Source organism: Taeniopygia guttata, chromosome 2 (assembly GCF_048771995.1).
Source record: "Taeniopygia guttata chromosome 2, bTaeGut7.mat, whole genome shotgun sequence".
Classification (NCBI taxonomy): domain Eukaryota; kingdom Metazoa; phylum Chordata; class Aves; order Passeriformes; family Estrildidae; genus Taeniopygia; species Taeniopygia guttata.
This window is the reverse complement of record NC_133026.1, coordinates 69,475,745-69,500,250: the sequence shown is the minus strand read 5'-3', so window position 1 is coordinate 69,500,250 and position 24,506 is coordinate 69,475,745. Positions and strand designations below refer to the sequence as shown.

Below are 24,506 nucleotides of genomic sequence, written 5' to 3'. Positions count from 1 at the left end.
CCCCTTTGGCCAGCTTGGGACAACTGTCCCAGCTGTGCAGCCTTCCAGCTTCTTGTGCCCCTCCAGCCTTCTTGCTGGCAGGGCATGAGGAGCTGAGAAGTCCTTGACTTGCTATAAACGCTACTTAACAACAACTAGAAACATCATGTATGGTATCAACATGACTCTCATATTAAATCCAAAACACAGCACCATACCAGCTATTAGGAAGAAAATTAACTCTATTCCAGCCAAAACCAGGACAGTTATGAAGTTTGCAAATTAGTTATTCACCTCAGCATAGTAAGCATAGTGCTTAATACAACTAATACAGAGCAAAAAAATTAATAAGACACTTCAGAGGAATTAAAGGAAACATTCAATAGTTGACTAAGTTTTCTAGCTCAAAGCAATGTAATTATCTGGTGATATAAAGAAAGAGAGAATGAAAGAGAAAGTGAATATATAATTGAAACCAAATTTCTTATACTATTGAAAATACATACAGAAAAATTAGAATCCACACTGCAGTTGATAGCTGTGTAATCATGAAGCTGCAGTCACATTACTCCTCTCAAAACAGCTGCCATCTCCTATTCTCAGTAGAGATTAACCTAATTGTACCTTGCTAACATCTTTATTTTGAAAATGGCTATTTCCTCATGTAATTTCCAAGTGACAGAAGTCAAGTTGATGCTGAGATGATAATCTCCTCTAATGTTTCAGAAATTGGGATGGACCAAATCATGAGGACAGAGAAAAGAATCTTGCAAGTCCCCACATGAGTAACATCTGCCTTGAAAAAATAAAGACCAAAGAAGTTATTAAAAATGTAAGGTATTACATGCTCTTAATTTTAGAGAAAAAAAAAGCAACTTTCACACTTAGAATTATTCAGATCTTTGCAATGCAGCTAAATATGAATTTCCTACCAGACACATCTGAGTCATGCTCTCTTACATAGCTTATTATTAATTTAACTAGAATCTGTAATTTGAGTTAGGCAGTTATCAGCGCTAACACTTTTACAAGCAAACACAGCAAGCAAATGGAGAAAGTCAGATACATAATTACAATAATAGCAGCAGTAACAATACACAAAGTAGCATTTCATCATTAACATGTTTCAGAGTGAGAATTTTCAACCGGCCGGACATAAGAACCATCCAGACTCCTCTCTGAAACAGTGCATTTAGCAGAAGGTGGATAAAATGGGGACAAAGGAAAGAAAAAAAAAATGGGTAGCATTTAAGTTCTGGATAACATCTTGGCTCATTTTCCATGCACATGACTCAGCATTACCGTAATTGCTTATTAAAAAAAAAAATCATGCCTAGGTTTGTTTTAACTTTTCTCTAAACTGAAAAGAGTATTTATGGCAAGCATAATCTAATCGATGGTTATGAAATGATGAGACCATTCAGACAGATGTCTGATTCTCCATGGACATTTTTTCTCTAGGAGAAATAAGAAAGGCCTGCAGCCTTAGCTGTCTTTTCTGAATTTATGGTGGCAGAACTGTCCACCTGGATTAGCGTCATCTACCCTTTTAGCAAAATATCAGTGCCTGTAAGGCTTTCAGTGATAAATTATCTATGTGAAGGGATGATTCCATGTTGACCTACTGATTGTTTTTTCTATTCAGATAATCTGAAATGAGGATTTTCTCCCAAAAGGCAATTATATTTAAGATCATCATCAAAACCATCCACTAAAAATATAACAGTACTAAATATTACTATGCTTCCTACTCTACAGATTGTGTCTAGAAGTTGTAAAGTCTTCAAAAAAAAAGCTAATCTGAAAAGAAACTGACATGACAAATATGTTATTATTGCAGCTGTGATACTTGGGCAGAATCACCAAAACCATTTTGAATCAGAGTTGCTTAAGAGGAACTCACTAAAGTGAAGCAGTCTGCATCTAGCAATGGATTTGTCCATTGCAGAAGTATATAAAAACCTGAAATAACACAGCAAATATATTCAACCTTCAGAAAAAAAAAAAAAAAAAAAAAAAAAAAAAAAGAAGAAAAGAAGAATAAGAGTTGTCAATCTTGGTCACTGATTCAACATCTGTTTTTAAACAGTACAGACAAATTTCTTTTCCCATAAACAAATGCTATCAACAAATCTACTGCAGAGGATACTGTTATGAACATCCCATGGAAACACCAAGTTCCCAAGCTCATACTGGTGATCCAATGCACACTGAGGCACTTGCATAGATCAGCTGTACAGCAGTGCATGTGCTATTTCCTACCCAATGCAAATACAATAAAATGCATTCATTAACGTGGATAATATTTCATTAATAGATGAAAGGATCAGAGTGCATAATGTGGATGGTTGTGTGCTACTTCCCTTTCCTAGCAGAAAAACATAAGTTACTCTAAGCAAGGAACAACAAGTAAAATGCCTGTCCATTTCTGGCAATGCAAGAAAGACCATCAGCTGCTGTCTAGAAGTAATGTGAATATAAAACATAGGAGATTAGCACAAGCTCTTCCTGCTCTATTTGACTAGTTGCTCTCCATTTCTACTAAGAGATGAAAGAACAAAGGATCTCATAACACAGGATTTCGGCAGGACTACAGGGAAAAAAAAAGAAAAAAGAGAAACAAAAATCTATTAATTACAGATTTTCATCAGCCCTGGATTAGAGGCCCCATCTTCTTTGAAGGTTCTGTTTCACTGAAAGCAATAAGAACTAGTGCTACAAATAAAAAGAAAGAATGCAAAACTGGGTTAAATTGACAATTACCATTTTCCAAGTAATACTTCTAACTACAGAACAGCTAATGTTCTTTTAATAATTTATCCCTTTGCAGATTGTCTTCCCATAAGCACCCAGTTAAACAGAAGTGGGTAGCTTTCTGCACCTCCCGTGAAAATAGCATGCTTCAGAACTTGTGCATAGGAATACAAACCAGAAACACAAACCAATGTTTTAATTTTTAAACTTCTTACCTTCCAAAAATTGCATTTCTGAACTTTCTTTCATGTATGAAAATATCTAAAAAGCATTCAAGACTAAGACAAATAATGCAACCCTGTGAGTTGGTTACACTAAGGAGACTACTTCAACAGCAGGTATTTATATTTGAAAACTTACAATTTCCCATTATAATAGAGTCTATAATAAATGAATGAACTGCTCAAGCTGCACTACACTAAAAAGCAAACAGAAGAAGACAGAAATGACCTGATTTTATGTCTCCAGCAGGTGACACATCCTGTGGAATTCATGGTATATACGGAGAGTAAACAGAGATACTTTGTATAGCTTTCACACACATAAGCAAAGGAATACAAGTTCCAATATATTGTTTTGACTTTGTGTTGGTGTACCAGGATAAATAAATTGAAACAAATAGGTTTTTCATTTAAATTGATTTACATTGCTGGCTGACTTTCATCCTTACACTGAAAGGAAATATAAATGTTATTTATACCCATAAAAATGATACAGTAATGAGTTGAATTACTACAGGCACCAATCTTGTATACTTTCCTGTTTTGAGATTCAGATTACAAAACCAACAAATTCAATTCTTTAAAAATAAATCAAACCATGCCTTCTGAAATGATTGCTATTATTATTGCTTATAAATAGCTATTTATATCTAGCAAAATACAATCAATAGCCACGTACCTTCTTTATTAAAAAAGTTTGGAATTTAAGATGTGAATGTTCGAAGTCAGAAAGCATTGAGGAAGGGAAGGGGAAAGGAAAGGGAGGAAGATCAGATGCAATTTTATTAATGGCCTTTAACCTGCAGGCTGAAGGAAGCAAATGAGCAGTGCATAAGGAGAATCTCAAGAAGAAGTGGCCTGTGAATTTAATATTTGACAAATAAATCAGAGACTATCACTGTTATTAATACTTTGTATAATTATTCACAATAAGCTTGAGAATGCTGTAATCATATAAGTCTTAAAATGGAAAAAAATATTATACATAAATAATCAGCTACTACTATTCATAGTCATTCACCCCAAACTTGATAGAAAGCTGACAAGATCTTCCATATAACCACTGTATTACCCTTCCTCACAATCTGAACAGTCATATATATATGAAAACACATTCAGTGGTCTAGCCTAGCATCATTTCCCTTTCTGGACTGAAAAAATCCTTCATTTGAATGTGGTACAGCTCTGCAGAAAATGTACACTTTTGCGTACATGCTTTATGTATTAAAGGCATCTGAAAATGTATCTTACCACTGCAGCTGGAACTTGAGGCATTTTTGCAGCTGGGGTTCCTGGACGTGGGTAGAACTGATTAATAAACAAGCTTGGAAACCTGTACAGTTCTACAAGTTTCATCGTTTCTTGAAAATCTTCATCTGTCTCTCCTGGAAAACCACAGATGATGTCTGTAGCAATTGTTATTCCAGGCACTCTGTAAAGGAAGTAGAAAGAAACACTTAACTGAGGACATGTAGAAGTCTTGCTTCCTTAAAAGCTAGTGTACATAAACACATAACCTTCAACTTTATCTACAGAAATTAAGACCTACAAGGATCTTGGGGGAAAAAAGACATTAACACCATTGTTTGGTAATGAGAAATGCACCTGGTGCTCAGCTGAGAGCACAAGTAATAGAAGATACTGCAGCAAATACTGGATTAGGATTGTGACAGAAGAGTGAAAACATCTGGATCAACTCTTCCTTCAATCAAAATTAGAGGTAATCAGTACACCTTGTTATTTCTTGAATTCTGATTGCTTAATCCATAAAATGTAAACCTTCTGAGACTCAGTCACTAGAAAATGTCAATTATTTAATATTTTATAAGGCTGCTATTGAAGTAGGACGGGGTACCTGAAAGAGAAGACTGGCATGTCATATCCCCTAGCAAATTTGAACAAATTTGACTTAGGAGCCAAAAATACATCTTTAGTCACAAGTTAATTTTTAACTCAGTATTCTAAAACATCAGTCTATGCCTTGCTTTAAAAGGAAAACAAAATATCTAAGTTCACAAACACACAGGAATGAGTTCTCCTTTTATTTAAGCAAGGTCAACATTTCCTAGCTGTTCCCCTTGGACTGAATGTGCAGATCCCTCACACACACCAGGTTAAGGCAGCACAGCTGACAGAGACAGCCCACAGACACAGAAGGATGCACAGAAGAGGGTGAAGTTAGAAAACTTGAGTTGAAATTGTGCCACTGTCACTGTCTTGGACATGGTGGGAACATGCCATGAACACTTGCCCCAGTAGATACTGGAGCAGCTGTCAGGGCCTGCGCCCAGACTGAGCTTTGTGTACAGTGGGAATAATGAAAGGCATTCTCTGGAGAGAGGCAGAAACACACAGTGCTCCCTCCTGACACAGATGAGACTGTTTCCACAATACAGAGTTCACCCCACACTGCCAGTAACAAGGATAAACTGCAGAAAATACTGGAGAAAAGTAAGAACTCTATACAAATATTGGTGGTATCTAACTTGGAACTGGCCCTGTTTCAAGTACGGGGAGTAGATGAGATGTCTTCCAGAGGTCCCTTCCAATCTAAATAATACTACAGCTCTTTTGTAGGCCACAGGCAAGGGAACAGCTGAGAGAGATTGTTTAAGGGGTGAATAGCATAAAGGCAACTGTCACAAGCAAAGTTCACACTTGAGGTTAAGAAGGGGTCTCCAAGACTGTCTCTAACCTAAAGATATGGATGGAAGGCTTCTCTTCCCCTCATCCAGTTAAGACAATGCAGAACTGTGAATGTTAGTGCATGCAATCCAAATTACATTAATAAAGCATTCAAACAGCCAAAGAAAACTCTAATTTCTTATTAGACACTACATCACCACAGAAAAAAACATAATGCTGTAGTTATAGTGAGTGAAGAATCTTGATTTTGAATAACTGAAAGAAAAAATTCCTGAAAGAAAATCTTCCTGAAACAATGAGTTATACTGGAAAAGAAAAACCTGTTGGCAAAAGACCCCAGAAAAGGGAAGCAGAGAATACTGTTCTTATTAATTTTATTAGGTGTGATATTAGACCATAGCTTATATCCACCACAGCAGCCTTCAGACAAATTGTACATGGTAGTAAATATATTTTGTGATTTTTTTTTTCCCTGAAACTTTTTTTTTTTCCTTCAAGTATTGGGAATGAGCTTATATTAATGTCAAGCCCTCCTTTTAGCATGTGTCTGGACATATAGATAGCAGCACAGGAATTTGTCATATATTATTAGAATTTTCTTTCTTATTTTCCTTATGAAAAATCCCCAAAGAAACCAAATCCTATAATTTCCTTTTTTAATCAGACTCCATCATCTGAGCTGAGGTTAAAAGATGGCATTTGAATGACAAATCAAAACCAGTATAAAACTGAACATTTTCAAGGATTTGATCCAACAACCCTAAGTGGGAAGCACAATCTGGATTTTGTGCAGAAGAGCAGAAATCCCCAGAGGTGAGGGCTCAGACCCTCAGTTACCACTGCTTTCTTAAGATTGACAAACATCAAGATATGAATTTCTGCTTGATATCAAGTAACAATAAAACTCCTTATCTTTAAGGACTGACTGAAGAGAGCAGCACCATATCCTGCAACATGATTTTTTCATACCACAAATATCTTGTGCAGGAGTAGTAAGCTCATGGAAGAAAGAGTACATTACTTTATAAACCAATGCCACCTAACATCAGCTGCCATTTCTCAGAACACGAACAGAACATTCATTACATTTGACAAAACCATTATAATGAAGTTATTTTATCCATTTTAATGACACTATTGGCAACAGTCAAAGCATTTATTACCAATGGTAGTAGTAATACCATCCTTTCTAAAGGCCTGGTTGTTTCTATAGCAACATGAATTATAAGGTCCAATCAAGCTAGATACAATAAAATATGCTCTTTTTCTCCATAACACCAGTTGTCATTCAGTTAAAAGGAAATTACATATTTTAAAAATTCATAAACTCTACAAATGTCTGAACTCCATTTGCTGATAAGGTGTTAATTATCTTAGTAATTAGATTTCTTCCTGGATGGAATTATTACACACAAAGAAAAGCCTGGGTACAAAAAGAGAATAAGGACCATGGTGTATTCAGCAACAGCAATTAATTACAGTTCAATCCAGTGTAACTCCCTAAAATATGACATTGCATTGTGCATTTTTATATCACTGCTGATTATATTGTTTAACAAGCAGTTTAGAAAGGAGAGAAAAGCATGAGATTTCACTCAAAGTCCAAAAAGACAAAAATCAAGCTCTTAAAGACTTTTCAAAGCAGTGATGAACAAAAATATGTACAATTAGTTCCACATGTGAAACATAATTTATTAATGAAAAAAGAGGGGAAAAAGATATAATTATGGAAAAATACAAAACACATACACATTTGAAAATTAAAGTGACCTTTTCTCTGACAGCTTGAAAGAAAGCAGCACAAAACTCTTCATTACTTCGATTCAGATGAAGTTTAAGAATTGCTCTAACTATGAAATATGATCAAAATCACATAAAAACAAGTTCTTTTGCATCAGCCAATATTATTATTATTTTACACCAAATGCTGCTTATCTATTCTGAAGGAAACAAAAAAAACCTGTTGAACATTCCCTATAACATTTATTACATGAACTCATTTACAGTTAGCCTAACTATTCAGTTTCCACAAATGTTTTTTCGGGTGTAGGAGAGAGGCTCCACAGCATGTTGACTCTCAATGGGGATGTTTTATTGTAAAACTGTGGAATTGCAGAACAAGATGAATCAGAGGAATAATTAATGCCATGTATAAGATAAAACATCTCTAATACTTATTTTCTCCCCTATGTACCTGTACATATATAAATTCCTTCCATCTACTCAAGCAGACTGATGTTTTGCCATTCTGAACTAGAACAGCAATGCAAACCCCATCATTCTGGGCAATTCTGACCACCCAAAAGGAAGCAGTGACTTCATCTTACAGTGAAGACACATCTGTTTTAGTGTGATGCTGTAAGGGCCAACACACCCATGAACAAGTGCTGACAGCACAGGTATCCAAACCTCACTGAAAAGAAGAACAAGATGTGTTTGAAAGAATACAGAAGAAAAGCAACATCTTACCCTCTACCTAAAGAGGAAACAAGTCAGCTTCTGGGGTCAGAGAAGAAAGTCAGACCCAAGGAAATGACGGATGCCTATAAATCAAGTCATGGACAAATGACTTAAAAAGAAGATAAAAGGATAAAAGCTGCCAAAAATAAAACAGTAAGACCACCCCCACCCCACCCCCATTTTCACAGAGCAATATTACTAAGAAAAGCAGCAGCAAAATGGTGAAAATGTCTAGGATTAACTTGTTACATGGACCATTTCATGTGGTTTTAGCTACAGAAAACATTTCCTTGAGCAGTAACCATTACAAACCAAATCCACATTCAGGGAAGAAATTATGTAAAGGAGCTAAAATTATCACCTTCAGCTAGTCACATGACCACTTGAAATTCTTTTGCATGATCACATATTCTTCCCACTTCCATTTCAGCAATTAACACTTAAATCAGAAATTACTTAAAGCCACCAACTTGCTCTTAAGCAAGACCGGCTACCTCCATCCCTTACAGTCTAACAAAATGCTGGATTAGAATAAATAGCAATAAGTATAAAAAGAAAACACTATACAGTTTTACAGAAGGGTATGAGAACTCCATCTGTAATCTATAGTAATTTAAGAAAAAAAACCCAAAATATGTGATGACACAACAACTTCTTGATTCATAAATTAGAAATTTGCATTGAAAAAAATGTTAGGGAAAAAACTGAATTTTAATGAAAATAAAACCAGCCTACTCTGAAATGTTATTTCAGCATCATATATTATTTTATATATTAGAATGCTTCTGCAGTATAAGCCCATTCAGAGGGCATGAAATTATGTTAATGGATGAAATAATTTGAAGATATCTGAGTTTGTCTTTCAAGTGTATTTACAGGGCCTACCAGTCATCTCAATGTGCCATTTTGTGTTGGAGCTGAAGGATGTGTTTGCATCTTCCCAGTGACCACACACAGTCTTCCAGAAGCCCTTTTCACCCCTTTTTTCTCTTTTCTCCATGAGGCCTAGTCTTGTGGGATTTCTGACTTCAACTTAAATCGCTAACTGAGGAGTCACATCAACTGGAGCTAGCACAAGAGAAACAGACTGCTCAGCTGGAAGCACTGCCTAGGAAAAACAGCAAATTTCACCCCACTTCCCTCTTGGCTATATGGAGATTAACCTGAGGATTAAGCCATGGAAAAATCCCCACACATTGAGAAAGGAATTTAGCCTGTTTCTGTGCTGAAATCCTCCAGCACTTCTCTCTCTCTCTCTCTCTCTGGACTATGAATGCAGCACAGGACAATATACTCCTAAGTTAAGTGTCTGGAGTTGGGGGATTAAACCTGAACATAATTTACTCTAAATTACACAATGGGTGAACAGGCATCTAATAAATGGATATCCACTGAAAATATTTTTCTTAGTAATCTTTTCCATATGTGCTTAAAAGTGGTCCAGGATGTGTGAGTTCAGAACCTCTGTGTCAGAAAAACAAGTTCTTTTGAATCCTCATATCAATTGCTAAACTGCTTTACATATGGAGTAAAACTGGAAAGTACCTTGGTTAAATGACAACAGGCATGTCATGACATTCTGTGTAAAGTTTCTTAAATGATAACATACTGAGCCTTATGGCCAGATATAAACTATACTTTGGGAAGACACCTTATTAAAATGCAGCTATGAAGATCAAGAACATTAATATTTAAGAAAATTTATACCGGAGTTGTATAGGATATAAGAAATTATCTTATTTCAAAATGCTTTCTACTACTTTGCAAGACAACCCCAGGTTGTCTCAGAAATCACTTCTCCTTCACCTCAGTTTGGATGAATTAAAGCAAAAAAGGTAACTATGTTGCTACTGCATGTAAAAGTATTTAATGGGTTCATTACTTTTACTCAACAATTGAGACAACGAATAAAATCAGATGTTTAAGTAAGTCTATTTTGTTTATGTGTGTAAAAAGCAGAATTTTAATACTGTTTTTAAAACTTGTTTTCAGCTTGGATCATATCTCTCTGAAACTGATGCCTAAGACATAACAAACCAGAAGAAGAAATTTTAATTTTAATGCCGTATTGTTTATATGTTTGGTTTGATTAAAAATAATAAAACAGACAAATGAATGCCAGACAGGACCACAGAGAAAACCTCAGCATATTTTTTCAGAGTATTCTTGCAAATTTCCCTGAAGGAAGGTATGTACACCTGGGAAAATAGTTGGCAAAGCCATTAAATCCTACCAGTTTCTTTGGAGGTGGTTCGTAGTGAAACACTTCAAATTTCAAAGGCAGCAGCAACTACATAGTAAGTCCAGCCTTGCAGCTACAGAGTCAGGGGATGTATCCTGCTTTTTGCATTCCACATCTTACAGAGCACTTGAGGCTGCTCCTGATGGTGATTCCATAGGGAACACATTACACCTGAGCTTTGGGATCTGCAGCAGTGTCCAACAGATTTGCAAGTGCAGCTTAATATGTTGGGTTTGAACTGGGAGTCATTTGTGGTTTTGATGTAAGTCACCTTAAACAGGCTGTAGAGTTGTATCTGTGATCAAGACGTACAATCCAACAGCTCTCAGAGTTTAAATGAGAGTGAGAACAGGCATTTTTTAATGACTGTTCTTTCCCAACCCACCTCCTGCCCCCAGAAGAGCTCTTTCAGAAACTGGGCTGAATGACACCTGGAGGCAGCAAGCAGACCTGATTTCCAGAACTCAGCTTGAGAAGGTATAGGTGTGGAGGACTCTGTGTGAGTAGGGACTGGGCTGTTGTTGTTACCAGGGAATAGTGACCTAGATAAAAAGTGTATCTCATAATTAGCATGGCTCACTGCCTGAGGATGAAAGAATACACATGGTTTTACTCTCTTCAAACAATTATCGTGAAGGTTGCCAGAGTTCCTACTAGATGCAGCCCAAATGGTTTAGGAGAAGCATTATAATACTTCCCATTATCAATTTTCCTTAAAAAAACAAACAAACAAACAATAATAATAATAACAACAACAATAATAATAATAAAAAAAAAATTTTTTTAAAGTCCCAAACCAAACAGTTAAGGCTTGGACCAACTTAATTCAACTACAAACGTGTTCTAGTCTCCCCATAAACAAGAAACATTTTATAGAACTTCGTTACAGATTTATAACTTCAGATCATTATTGTTTTATGATTAAAAAATGAGCGACTTAAGACAAAAAGCTCAACATCCTTAAACTTCATTTCCATTCAATCTCTAATAAATACCATCTGCTGTGTACTTTAGGGATATAATACCCGTCAAAAACTCAGCCGTATTATGAGAACCGGCACCAAGTTGATCTGAAATGCATATTTGAACAGATGTGTTTAAATTACATCTCTCTGTCTATCCACACACATAAATTCAGAATAAGCATGTGTTGATTTAAAATGCATAAAAAAGGGATTTGGAGATGCATCAAAAGTGAACAGCATCTCAATGGATCAAGGCTTGCATTACTAAAGGTCATCCCCAAAAATAAAGTTTGAATTTATTAAGGGTTGCACCAGGGAACTGTTCTTGGGAACTGACTTAATGTTCACTGCACTAAAGCAGCCATTGAAATTACACTAATTTTCTATGACCCTTCACATTTTAACATTAGAGCTGTCAGGCATGGTCAGAAATAATAGGATCTCAGCCATGAGTAGCAGAGAATATGATATACTTTTTCTCAGTCTGACACAATGCTTATCGCCAATACTAAACGTCTTGGGCTCTGAGGGCCCATTCACGTCTGTTTCAGTGACAGTCATTTAGCTCTTCACTCTGACACAGAAATCAGGCATATAAAACAAAATAATTAGCATGCTTTTTTGGCATGATGAAACCAAATCTGAAAATTGTACGCAGGGCTCCATTAACAAATGCTAATTAAAAAAATAAAAATAAGTATTTCTGAATATGTCTTTTTGCCAATCTATAATCTACAGTCCTGCAATGTTTCAGGGATCTTGAAAATAAGACTTACTGGTCCATCTAAGCCAGCAATCTAATCCTAGCAATAGGCATCAGAAGTGGCTGAGGGAAGCATTTCAGATGTTGAGCCCCCCCCAGATTCCCCTCACCCTTCCAACTGGGTTTTGTGAGAAAGGTATTTCTGTAACCAGCAGTTCCTGATGGATTTCTTCTCTATTAATTTGTCAACAAGTCTCTCCTTGAATCTAAACCTCTCCATAGCAAGACCACTTGAAAGGAAAAAATCTCCAGTGAGCCTTCCATTTGCTAATTCCATTTGATGCTACCTAATTGTTATGCTGGGAGAGACCAGTAACAATTCTGTTCACCTTCTCAGTGCTCTTCATGATTTTATTGACCTCTCTTCTAGTCCCTCTCAATTACCATTTTCCAGACTGAAGAGTCCTTAATTTCCTTTGTGTGAAGATCTGCCATACCTCTGATAAACTCTGATTGTCTTTATAGTAACATTGCTCATTGTAACCTATCCCTTTTGAGAGGGGCATTGCCAGCATGTAACAATGCAGGCACAACAAGCTAAAAATCCCTTAAAATAGATCTAGAATTTAGATAAATTATCTACTTTTAATATTTTTTTTCAGATTTGGGTTAATTTGTTTCCTAGTAAGCAGATAGCAAAAAGTAATGGACCTTACACAAGGTAAGGGACAAGAGAGAAGTTTTAGAAAATAAATAAGCTGGAAGTAAAAACAAAAAGAAGGCCAAACACATTTCAAAGACAGGACAAAGTCAGCAATGTGGTGGTAAAGGGGAACTGAAGATGTTGTCAAAGGAGGAGCAGTAGTATGACAAGTTGCAACACTTTAACAGGGAATGTAAGATTTCTATCTGAAGCAAAACCAAGAACTGATCAAGAAAAGAAACTGAGGAAATAAAATTGCCAATGGGATAGATGTTTTATTTCAAGGTGTTGGTTCAAGACTGTTTATATTAATAACTTTTGCAGCACAGAGAAAAAGTAGAGAATGGCAAGACATACATTAAAACAAAGAAGATTTTGAAAAAAGCATTCACAGTTTGAAAGAGTTCCCCCCAAAGAGCTGATAGATTTAAAAGAGACACAATTCTTTGCCATCACAACCTATACAAACAAATTGACTGGTTTCTGTCTTACCATTTTGTGAGAAATCATCACACAAAATGTTTTCCAGTTGCAAATCTCAACATGGAAAGGAGCACCACTGAAGAAAACAGCAGTTAAAAACACAGGCAAGATGTGCACTAAATTTAATGTAACCTCGATTCTATTTTCAAAGTACCTAAGGAAACACAACTTTTACCACACCAGCTGATCACCCAAAATACAGCAGCTTATTTGCTACATCCTTATCAACACAGTACTTACAGAAAGTGTTGTTATAATTAAACCTGAAAGTCACAGTTTTAACAGACCAGCCAGCAGGTTGTCTGGGGCAAGGCTTTAACAGCCATAAGCAGTTTTCCCGTATATTAGCTAGAGACATTTATATCACAGCTCATGCACACTAACTAAACCATGCTGCAGCTTTACACCACACAGTTTTTGATGTACATTTCTATACATTCTTAAATGTGAATTTTTCAGAGTCAGTATCTCTCAAGTATCAAGCATCTGGTAGGTCAAAACCTGTTACTGTCACCTCTCTAAAACATTTTTTTTTCCTTAGAAAGTAATGTATATACTGGAAAGAGGTTGCACAAGGAACTACTACTCCTATCAGCAGCACAAAAAGCAAATTTGAGTAATAATAAAAGATTTCTCAGAGTAAGTATCATATTTGGCTCAAAATTCCAGTAACACCCTCCCTACTACGCAAAGATTGAAAGCTGCTATTGTGTAACTTCAAAATTTTTCATTTTTATTTCATGATCCACTGGTAAATGTGATCATATGGTCTTAACACTTCAGACCAAAGTGTGACACAAGGATTGGGATGTACTCAGAACACAACACCTATATAGATTCAGAATTATATTTTCAGAGGTAACACGTCAGACTCACAAGCAATGCTATTTCCTTATTAAGCCAAAACCCATGAGCTTAACTTCAAAGAAATCCAGTGTGCTTTACTAATTAAAGCGTGATAAGATAAAGTTAATTATATTTCAATATAATCATACTTCAATCAGCATAACGCAATATAACTTGGATCACTGGGAAACTGAGAATTTACCTTGCAAGAATAAATTTAAAGAAATGATGAAGTAAATATTTCAAAGGGCATGTATAAAGAATTATTCATTCATTCATGTAAAAATATAATTGAAACAATATTCAAAAAGAACTGGGCATGACTTTTAAGGTTAATGGGCATCACTGGAGTGATAGTACACAACAAACACCATCTGCAGATCACTGTCTCATCCCATTCATGACATTCTCTGATAACAATCTGAATTTAAAGAAATCACACCAGAAATAATATCCACCTTTCCGAGCAACAGCAGCAACAAACACTTGGCTAACTGGAAGGTTGCCGAATGGCTGTGAGAAGTATCTGTTTTGTTCTCAGGTATACCCAAACAGCAGGTGAGTTCAGAAAACAAGAGATTATACAGGATTGGTCCATAAACATAAAATATTATTTTATGCATCAGTTAATAAGACAAAATTTAAAGCAAAATATTGTGGCTTCTCTTCCAAGTAGAGAAATGGACTTAGTCTGCTATGTAGCTTGAGGACACTGGGCAGAAAAAGCAAAATCACCAGGAAATCAGCTCTAAAATGTCCTAGTTAACCTCTCAGAAGAATGGCTTCAACCAGCCAGATTCTTACACACTTCATGTTTGTAATATTTTGGTAGCAGCTTCCTTTGTCTAGAATTGCCAGTAATGTAAGAACATCTCTTTGTAACAGACAGAATCAGTTTAGAATATTGGGGTCAACTGAAGTAATTAATGCATGCATTCCTTCAAAAGTTTTGAAGGACATGCACACCAAGTTACACATAGGGAACATCAGAAGCAAAATCAGGAAAAGAAAAGATGGTATTTTAAATGTAGACTGTTAGCTTGCCAATGACAAAGTTAAAACAATACAAAATCAATAGACACTGTTGCCTCAGGGAAGCTCTTATCCATTTCTCTCTGTTCAGTTCAGTGAACTATTTAACTTTCAGTGTGTCATCAAGTTGCAGATACCTCAATACTGACAATTAGGATAGCTTACCATTTTGTTATTAGTGCATATTGTCACAGTCAAAAGCTTTAAATAAAATAAAGGATGGCTAAATGTGTAGAAGTTCAGGTGTCTTTTTCTTTTGAGGACTCTGACAGGCTGTACACAGCCAGAATCTTAAGCAATTCAAGCAGTAACTTTGCTGCCTAAGTGTAGGGTTACTAAGTGGGAAATTTAAAAAAAAATTCAGACAAACATAAAAGGAATACTGCATGTCAATATGAGAAGAGGTATTAGAAAGTAATAATAGCAAAGCCATTAATGAAGTCCAAATAAAATCCAGAACTTTAGAAAAGATAATAAAACCCCAACTAGTCAAACAAAAGGCTGGAAGGTGGTCACCTGAAATATTGTGGCCTTGCATGTGTCAGATGGCCTCTGTTATGCTGAGGAGCAAACACCATAAAAATGTGTTTCTACATTGCAAAGAAATAAAAGAGAGAGAAAATGAAGTTTTCAAAGTTAAATAAACTCATACTGTATAGAAATAATTAAGGCAACTTGATGTTGTGAGCAGTTACCTGATTTGACCTGCCATTGACTGAAAGGTAAAAGAGAATTAGTACAAAACTAAAATATGCTGTTATCACTGAAGAATCATCAAAGAAATAATTAAAAGTATGTTTTATGAAGAATTCAAAGATATGACAGCATACCAATTATGGCAAATAAAGCTCTTTGGCATCATTGAACCATTAACATTGGATAGGCAATGTATAAAAATTGTATTTAGGGAATAAGGTTTCAGTGAATTTAATAGCAGTAGAAGATGAATAAAGATGTAACTGAGATGAGTAACTTCTTTCTCACATATGAATATATGTAATTAGGTAAGAGACAGGATCAGTACCAATTGGGTTTAGAAATGTGATTCAAAGCACAGGAGCAATATCTAAAGATTAAGGGAAACAGGTTTTCTTCTGTCTTGACATGGTAAGACAGAAAGGCCTGGCATCTGAAGAACCCAAACAGAGTCTGTGAAGATCCCACAATTAGTAAATTAGGCAGGAAACTTACTACTGAAAACTAAATAAGAATCAGGATGGAGCAAGGCAACTCTTCAGGAACTAGCATCAGTCCCCAAAGAGCTGGTAAAAGTTAAAAAAGCAATACTTAAGAAGGAGATGGAAGTAAACAGAAAACCTTCAAAAACATCATTATGAAAGGACATCAGCGATGTCCTCAGATGGGAATATTATATCTAATCATTCTGATAAAGGAAAAAAGTTGAAAACCTTTGTCACTAAAGAGATGAGTATAGAAACAAAGGGAGAGATCTTGATAGCAAGACTGAAAGAAATGAAAAAAAAAACAACTATGCTTTTCCTGAGGTTCTCAACATTCTAATCAGGGAATCATATTACAATTTGACCTCTCCAAAAAGACCTTACAAAAGACCTCTCCAAAAGCCAACAAATTTCTGGAGCAGGCTAAAATTGCAGCATTAAATCAAATCAATACAGAGACAGCTGAAAAAATGTCTCAAATGAAATAATAAAACAAGGTGGTTATAACTACTCAGTTTTGCAAGCTGAACACAAGTTTGAATGTAATAGTTACCATGAACTCTTTCTGCTAAAGCCTACTTAAATGTAAGAAATAATTTCATAAAATACCCAAAGTATGATACAAAGGGAGTAGAATACAAAGTGGAACCAGCACTGTGTGCATTCAGATTGTATTACTGAAACCAATTTTATCAAATCACACAATATTCCACAACAGCATTTGGACATGAATTAACAAACCTGGAAAACCTGTTAAATGCCTGCCAGGCACAACAGTGCCCTTTTGGCTCTGCAATACCAGCAAAAAGTACGAAGAATTCTTAGACAGCAAGATCCACAAGGCCTCTGCAAAAACTCAATTCCCAAGCTGAAATCCAGTGTATTGGTATAAGGTGTTGGGCCTAACACGGACACTGGTTTTTCAACCCTGAGAAAAACAGAAGGCATGGTATAAAAGAAAGTCTGAAGAAAATGGCAAATTAGGATCATTAAGGATGAAACAGGCTGTATCTAAAACAATTTAAACTCATTTATTATGGAGACAATATTGAGCAACTGATACAAAACTACTACCTATGTAACAGCATTCTGAAAATGCTTATTCCATGTGGGTGGGAATATCAGACATGTATGAAGTAGGTAGAAAAACATGGAATAACTTCAGGAATTATTTATTGATTTAACCTTTGAGTCCATTAATGAAAAACATTTCATCCTCTGTGATCTATTGCAAGTCTTTATAGTTCACAACACCTCCTTTCCTTCTGTTTCAGTGCCAGCATTGAAGTTCCAGGAATTTCAGCAGGTTGGATTTTCTTATCTGCTAAGTAATTAAGCATCTCTGAAAAGGTTTTTTTAGGGTTTTGCCTTATCAGGAAAAAAACATTTGAAAATATTCACTGCATTTTACAGTTCTCACTTTCTTGTATTTTTATTCTAGAACATACCCCATTTTTCAGCCTAATAGGTTTAAATGTTAGTATTTCTCCCTTTAGGGAAAAACTGAACCCTAAAAACAATAACAATAAAAAATTTCTTTGGCATCTGGCTTGCCATTGAAAAAAAATATTAGAGAAGAAATATTCTCAGGAGAAGGCAAAGACCAGTTAACTACTTATAGAGCACTTCTGAGGAGTCACCAACATGTAATCACATGGTGGTGTAGCAAGCACTGAACTATGATGTGTTTTATGTCAGCAGTATCCAAAGAAACATCCTTCAGGTCTGAAGGATTTCAGCCATTACTTGATGTCATAACAGGAGTGGCCCAGACCTCCTCAGAGTCCACTGATAAGACCTAACCAAGGAACACAGCTAAATGGAAGGGCTAAACCTGCAGACACCCTATCTCAAAGTAAAATCTGTTATGGGCAAGTAAATAATCTCTCTTCCTCAGAGGGACTCCTGCAGTCACTGCAAATAATCCACGAGTATGGAAAATCTGAAGACAGGCACACTGTGTCTCTAAATGAACCAAGACTGAAGGAGAGCTGTGTAAATGCAGCTTTTTGCTAAGCACAGTAGCACTTAGCAAATATATAAGTGGTTTCAAATGTCCACTTCACTTATAAAAAATATAAAGGTATGATGCAGAGTGCAGTTGTGTGAGGTTTAACTGAAGGAGCCATTAAAAAAGCAGCAGATGAACCCTATTCATGACTTTGAAATATTCCTCTCATCTGCTGTGAGAGCCTGAGGTATCTGTTAACCTGCCTGAACTCTTCATCACCAGACACAAGATCTTCAGGGACTGCTCTTTAGGGCTCTTCCCTAACATATAGAAGGTGAAATGCAGGCAGGATACAAAATAAGTATCTGTAAAGGAAGGCTGGAGGTTTAAGGAGAAAAGCAAGGCATACTGACTTTACTAAAATAGCTGAATGTTGGATGCCACCTTAGAAAAGGACTTAAATACTACATAGGCTACCTTGCCTTTATGAAAAGCAGGAACAAAAGGAAAATCAGTGATGAGAGCTCAAATCTCTTTTTCCTTCCAGCTAAAACACATGCTACCTTCACAGACAAGGATGGTAGTGAACTCCCAAAAGATAATGAAAGGCCTCAAATTCATTGTATAAGTGCAAAAGTAAATAGAGAGATGAAAGATTTTAAAATCCTGTGCTCCAGAATCACAGCTAATAATTCTGGAATAAATTTGCTTTGGTGATAAGGCAACTTTGCCTTAACTGTGGCAGCCTACAAGGTGCAACAATGGCATCTCAGTATAACCCTGGCTATTAGCATCTATCAAACATGCAAAGGCACTATTTCCCCCAGCAAAAACACTTCTTTGGGCCTGTTTCAGCTTTCACAACTTGGCAAAAAGCTGCACAAGGAGATCACACACTCTTGCACCTTGCAGTTGTGCCTCACCAAGCCTTCAAGCCTAGCTTCCTGTGGAGGCAATGTAGGTGCTACTGGAGTAACAGAACTTACCCTGTGAGTGATTTCCTTGACAAAACAACATGCTGAATTGAGGAAGTAAATACTTGGAAGATGTTATTGTGAGTTTCTGGCTCAGGGCTCAGTTATCAGAAAGATAAGGTATTTAGATGCAATGTTTTTTTCCCCTCATAAAGGCATTTTATTTATTTATGAAGGAAGTCCATCAGAAAATTTTATAAGACCCCAAAATATTAAGGCAAATAGGAAAAGTCACATTTATACCAGGTCATTAAATACATTCTTGTTTCAAGGGGGGAAAAAAACCCCAGCAGATCAGAGGAAAAATCTCAGGATAGAAGTTTAAAATGAGAGGACAAACTAGTACCTAGAATTCATCAAGAGTATTAGAAGAGGATTTAAACTGGATGTGAAACAAGCTTTGTGACAGAGCTAAAAAGTGAAAGGAGGATGCTCAAAGTTAACTTCTGGGTACTCCAGAAGTCTAATGGAAGGAACAATTAATTTCTGTGCAAACTCTATGTATGGGGTGGGAGCATATACCATAGAGATGCTACATTACAAAAAGAGAATGAAAAATTCCCAGCTACTATTATTGTACAAATACAATCACTGTTTGAATGCACACTTAGTTCAATCAACAAAACAATTTTTTGTTCTTAAGAATTATTTGAACATTTGCCTTAAGAAAAAAATGTTTATTTGCATTATTAGCGAAAACACAGAAATATTATCTCATCACTTAATGACATAATTACTGTACTTTACTTAAATGCTGTCAAGTAAAAGCTGTATTTTGTGAAAACATATGTTAAGAGACAGACTTCAGCTTCTTCTATTCTAATAATGATGAAAACTCTCAAAATACGTCACAAATTTGCATTCTGTAGAAAATATAACTAAATTACCTAAGGTAACCAACAGCAGAAAAGCATGTTATGACTTACTGCCATTAACTCCATATGATATTTAAAACATAAACAAAGCAGGAAGGTAAATATTAACAAAATCACATCTGATCTTTTATACAAAATTCACTTCTATGGTCTCTGATTTTTACCAATAAATATTTTCTGCAGATTCAAGACAAAATGTCTTACAATCAGCCACTCTAGCTTTCTCTTCTCCTATGGGAAAGGTGCTTGGACATACCAACATTTTCCAGCTCGAACTAGCATTTGAATTACAATTTTCCAGTAGGTAGACTGAGAAGAATTTACATTGCTTCTTGTGTCTTTACATATAACCATATTTGCAATGTTGTCCTCTTGTTATGAAGCAATTTAACAGCTGTACTTCATCAATTACTCCTACTAAACAAAATGACAGCTCTACATAATGATAAGAAACAAAATAGACAAAAATAATTTTAAGTGCATGAGATACGTGGTTCAGCTGTGGAAAATAAACTTTAATCTGTTATAGCCACTACTCTTATGCACAAACCTTTTAAGATTTCAGGTTTGTGATTATTTTGCCATGTAATATGAAGTTTACAGCTATAAATTTCATTCTTACTAAAAAAAGAGGTGATTCATCAACTCCTGAATACAATATACAAACCAACATAAGATGCACATGAACACAAAACTGAGCTTAGCCAAAGTAATCTGTACCACAGTCCCCAAATATATAGACAAAACCTCTGGGCAGCAGAATTATCATGCTTCTTTAATGCAACAGTTCTAATTGGATAGCTACACTTTTAAAGACGTTTAAAAAGCTTTGCGTATTTCTGTTTTCCAGTTTTCTTCATTTAAGCAGTTTGTGTTTAAAAAATAACCACTAAAGGTACCAAACAGCTATAGAAATATTGCCTTTGTCATTTTTTCATTCTTTTCAACTTATTTTCCCTGAAAGTTCAACAAATGTAGATTCAATCAGCACTTATCCGCTGGCCAGCTACCACCTTCATCAAAAACTCCTTTGTGGCACATTGTCCTACGTGATCAGAATAACATGGCTTACAAAATGGATTTATTACCTAGTACTGTGGCAAAAATCTGAAAAAAATTACACACTGAGATGAACAAATACTTTTCTTAAATGTATCAAACATGAAAGTTTAATACCATCATCAGAATTTTCTGATGCACATCTGAGCACTATAAGGTGTACACATACCCTGTATTTTTATCTGCACTAATTTGCTATCCCAAATGCTTACACATTTTAATATATGTTTGAATATGCTTAAAAGCTCAGGAGCAAATTAAAACAGAAAATAACATGCCAAGTCAATCTGCTATAAAGCAAGCTGATATGAATTAAAGTTATTGTTTTAAAAACATATTAGACTCCACTCCCCAGGTTCTATGTTCTTTTTCAGGAAATAAGTATTCAGAAAAAAGCCATAGTGATTTTAGTTATATTGTTTTAAAACACTAGAGAAATATAGTATCCAAATAAGTACAGACAAGAATTTAAACTCATAAATATTAAATGCTTTAAAACTTATTTCCACTTCTGCATTCCTTCCTTATATCCTTACTACAGATTTTATATCATTACTTCCAAAGAACACATTCACATGCCTTCAGGCAGAAAAAAAACAAGAGGAAAAAAAGATACCATCTTGCTACACTTAAAAAACTGAATTGGATGAACTTTACTAATTTCTATTCTATTGTCTAACAGTACTGCCAACATTAGGATTTTACTGAAGAAAGCTGCAGATGAGGCTGCCCAGGAAAAGGAGAGACTAATCATAACTGCATACAGACAGTATCACTCTAAGCAACTTCACTACTTATATTTAGCAAAAAGAGTAAGCCAGCTTATAAGCCAGGTATAATAATCAGATGAAATTGCTTTTACATTTCATCAGGGTACACTTCTCTTTCCAGCAAACATTCAAAAAATTATTCCTCCCAATTGTGGCCAAAGCAGAGCATCGCAGTGTTGTGACCTCAGAGGATTTGAACTGCAAATGCCCTGTGTGCCTGCTAAGTCTGCACTCAGCAAGCTGTGCTCATCCTGGGCACTTTATTTCCTAGGCTTCACCCTCCAGTTCTTACTATGGGAGTCGAACAGTAACCCGAGAACCAGGAAGAAAACCCCCAAACTAACCCTCTCATAATGATTCTCTTATCTCCACAAAAACTATTATTTAGAAGAAAATGTTGTAAAATGGGAGTACCCATAAGCATGCACATCCTGCTTGAACAGGTCAGTATACACATCCAAATTGCTCCAGAATCCAAAGAGACTTCATATAAAAAATTACAGAGCATAGAAATTTTGAAATCATAGTTTCCTATACAGTATTTCCCCCAAAATAAACAGGTTGAAGTTACATTTGGTGTCAACTAATCTTCAAAGTAGTCTGTAAATTTGGAATTATTTTATGTTAACATCACATCACATGATTCACTTGGGACTTCCGTATTTGTATGTGTATATCCTCACACATGAACTGACAAGATGCACAAACAACAGGATATCTGAGAGCCGACAGCCCAGAAAACTCCAATATTCTTGATGCATTTGGCATGAAAGACTATGGCTAGCAAACAGTGACTCGTAGTTTATAAAGTGGCAAAAGATCTAATTCTGTAAACTATGGCAGTACAGAGGTCTCTCCATGAACTACCTAAACCTGAATTACAATCTTTAAAACAGTGAAGACAAAGATTAAAAGGTGCAGCTATTGCCTTCCTGCCTTCCATTCCCTCTCTAGGAAAAGTATATCTACTTGCTAAAAAGTAACATTAGCTGAGAAAAGAGTAAAGTGCTGTGCAGGCCAAAATGGAAAGACTGCCCTCCTAAAACTTTTAGCTTGGTTGAAGTAATCTTACAATTAGTTAGTTAAAAAAAAAAAAGCTATCCTGAAATACCTAATTCTTGTCTTCTCTCTACAATCAGTTCTAAAGAAAAACATACTTTTGAAATGCAGGTTGATGAATGCTGATGTTCATAATATCATAATGAAATTAATGGATCTGCAAGTGTTCAGCCCCTTTGAAACCTCTCGCCTACTTACACCTCTTTCCAAGACCGTGTGAATCAAATGCAGGGCAGGAAGGGTTATAGACCTAGCAAAGTCCAAATTTAAACTTCAAGACAATTAAAGACAACTAATCCTGTGATAAAAAGGAGCTTGTCCATCAAAAGCTACACCATGAAGCACTAGGGTCAAGTCTAGACACAAACTTGAATATACCTTTGTACTACATGATAAAAAACACCCACTTCTAGCTTTTGGTGCTAATTCAATACTTTTTAAAGGCACTCAATTAATTTAAAACATAAGAAAAAAAAGAGACACTTTTAGTAAAGTGATTAGTTCAGACTCCAAGAGCAGACAAAAGAGAGTAGAGAGAAGAGTCTGGAGACTGAGGTATAAAATTACAGATAAGTACCACATACACTCAGCAATTTCTTAGCAGAGAACGTAATAAGGATTTTAAACAGATGACATTTGCATTTCCAGTAGTCAGACTGACAGAACAGATGTGCTAAAACCCATTAAAAAAAGCCCAAATCTGAAAGCCTTGTCAAGGTTTGTTAGGGACACGATTTGCACGTCTGCAAAATGAGCTCAACAATGTGTCTCTCTGAGAAACAGAAGTGCATTTTGAGAAAGAAAATTAAACACATTCACATTGTAAAAAAGTGAGGGAGTTTATATAGTCTACTTCATAATTACCTGCATTTTGAAAGTGAGTAGAAAAAGGCATATAAAAATAGTAAATGGTTATTTTAAAATTACTCTTTTCATGGCCCTCCGATTTTACTTTCAGTAAATGTCAAGGAAGTAGGGAGCCTCGCTGAAGACAGCTGTCCCAAAAGGACTGTGTAACACCTTTGCTCAGTCTGGACAATATCTCTAGTTTCCCAAGACATCAGGCAGTTGTCTGTAACTGCTGGGCAATTAGGTTTTCAGTTTGCACTTGAGTGAAAAATTTCCTTCCAAGTTTGTGATTTATTTTCCACTACACACATACTTTAGGTCCTTTACTGCCTTCTTCCAACTGCAGTAATTATGTATCTACCTATGCTGAAAAATCAAGGCTTGATTAGAACTAAAAGTAATTGAGGCTCAAAGGGGCTTTCAAGTAGGTCAAATTTTAATGGAAAAGGGAGAACCAGTGAAAAGAAACCCCAGAATTTTCTGCCTAACTGTGGCTTCTCTGCCGGCAGACCAAGTTTGCTGGCTTTCTGATGATACTGGAAAGCTCCAATGTTTCCAGTCTGAGGCATGAGACAGTCTCAAATGAACAGCAGCAGACACCTACAATTAATTTTATGCTCCTACCTCAGAACACAAACAAAAACAAACTGGGAGGCAAACCCAGCCTTTACTCAGAATTACGCTGTTGTCCAAAACAGAAAGGTATAGTGTTTCAGTCTAGCTCTAAATTTCCCTATTTTTCTGTTTGTCTAGA

At 35.8% G+C, this 24,506-nt stretch overlaps 1 protein-coding gene across 3 annotated transcripts in view; it reads right to left on the bottom strand.

The window, feature by feature from the left end:
* The window catches only part of CDKAL1 (CDKAL1 threonylcarbamoyladenosine tRNA methylthiotransferase), a 374,946-nt gene that overhangs the window by 101,172 nt on the left and 249,268 nt on the right, over positions 1-24,506 (bottom strand). For all 3 annotated transcript variants that reach the window (XM_002191079.7, XM_072924178.1, XM_030265571.4), the window contains one exon: positions 4,206-4,386. In XM_002191079.7, the coding sequence (XP_002191115.5) occupies positions 4,206-4,386 (181 nt within the window). The remainder of the gene's footprint in view (positions 1-4,205; positions 4,387-24,506) is intronic.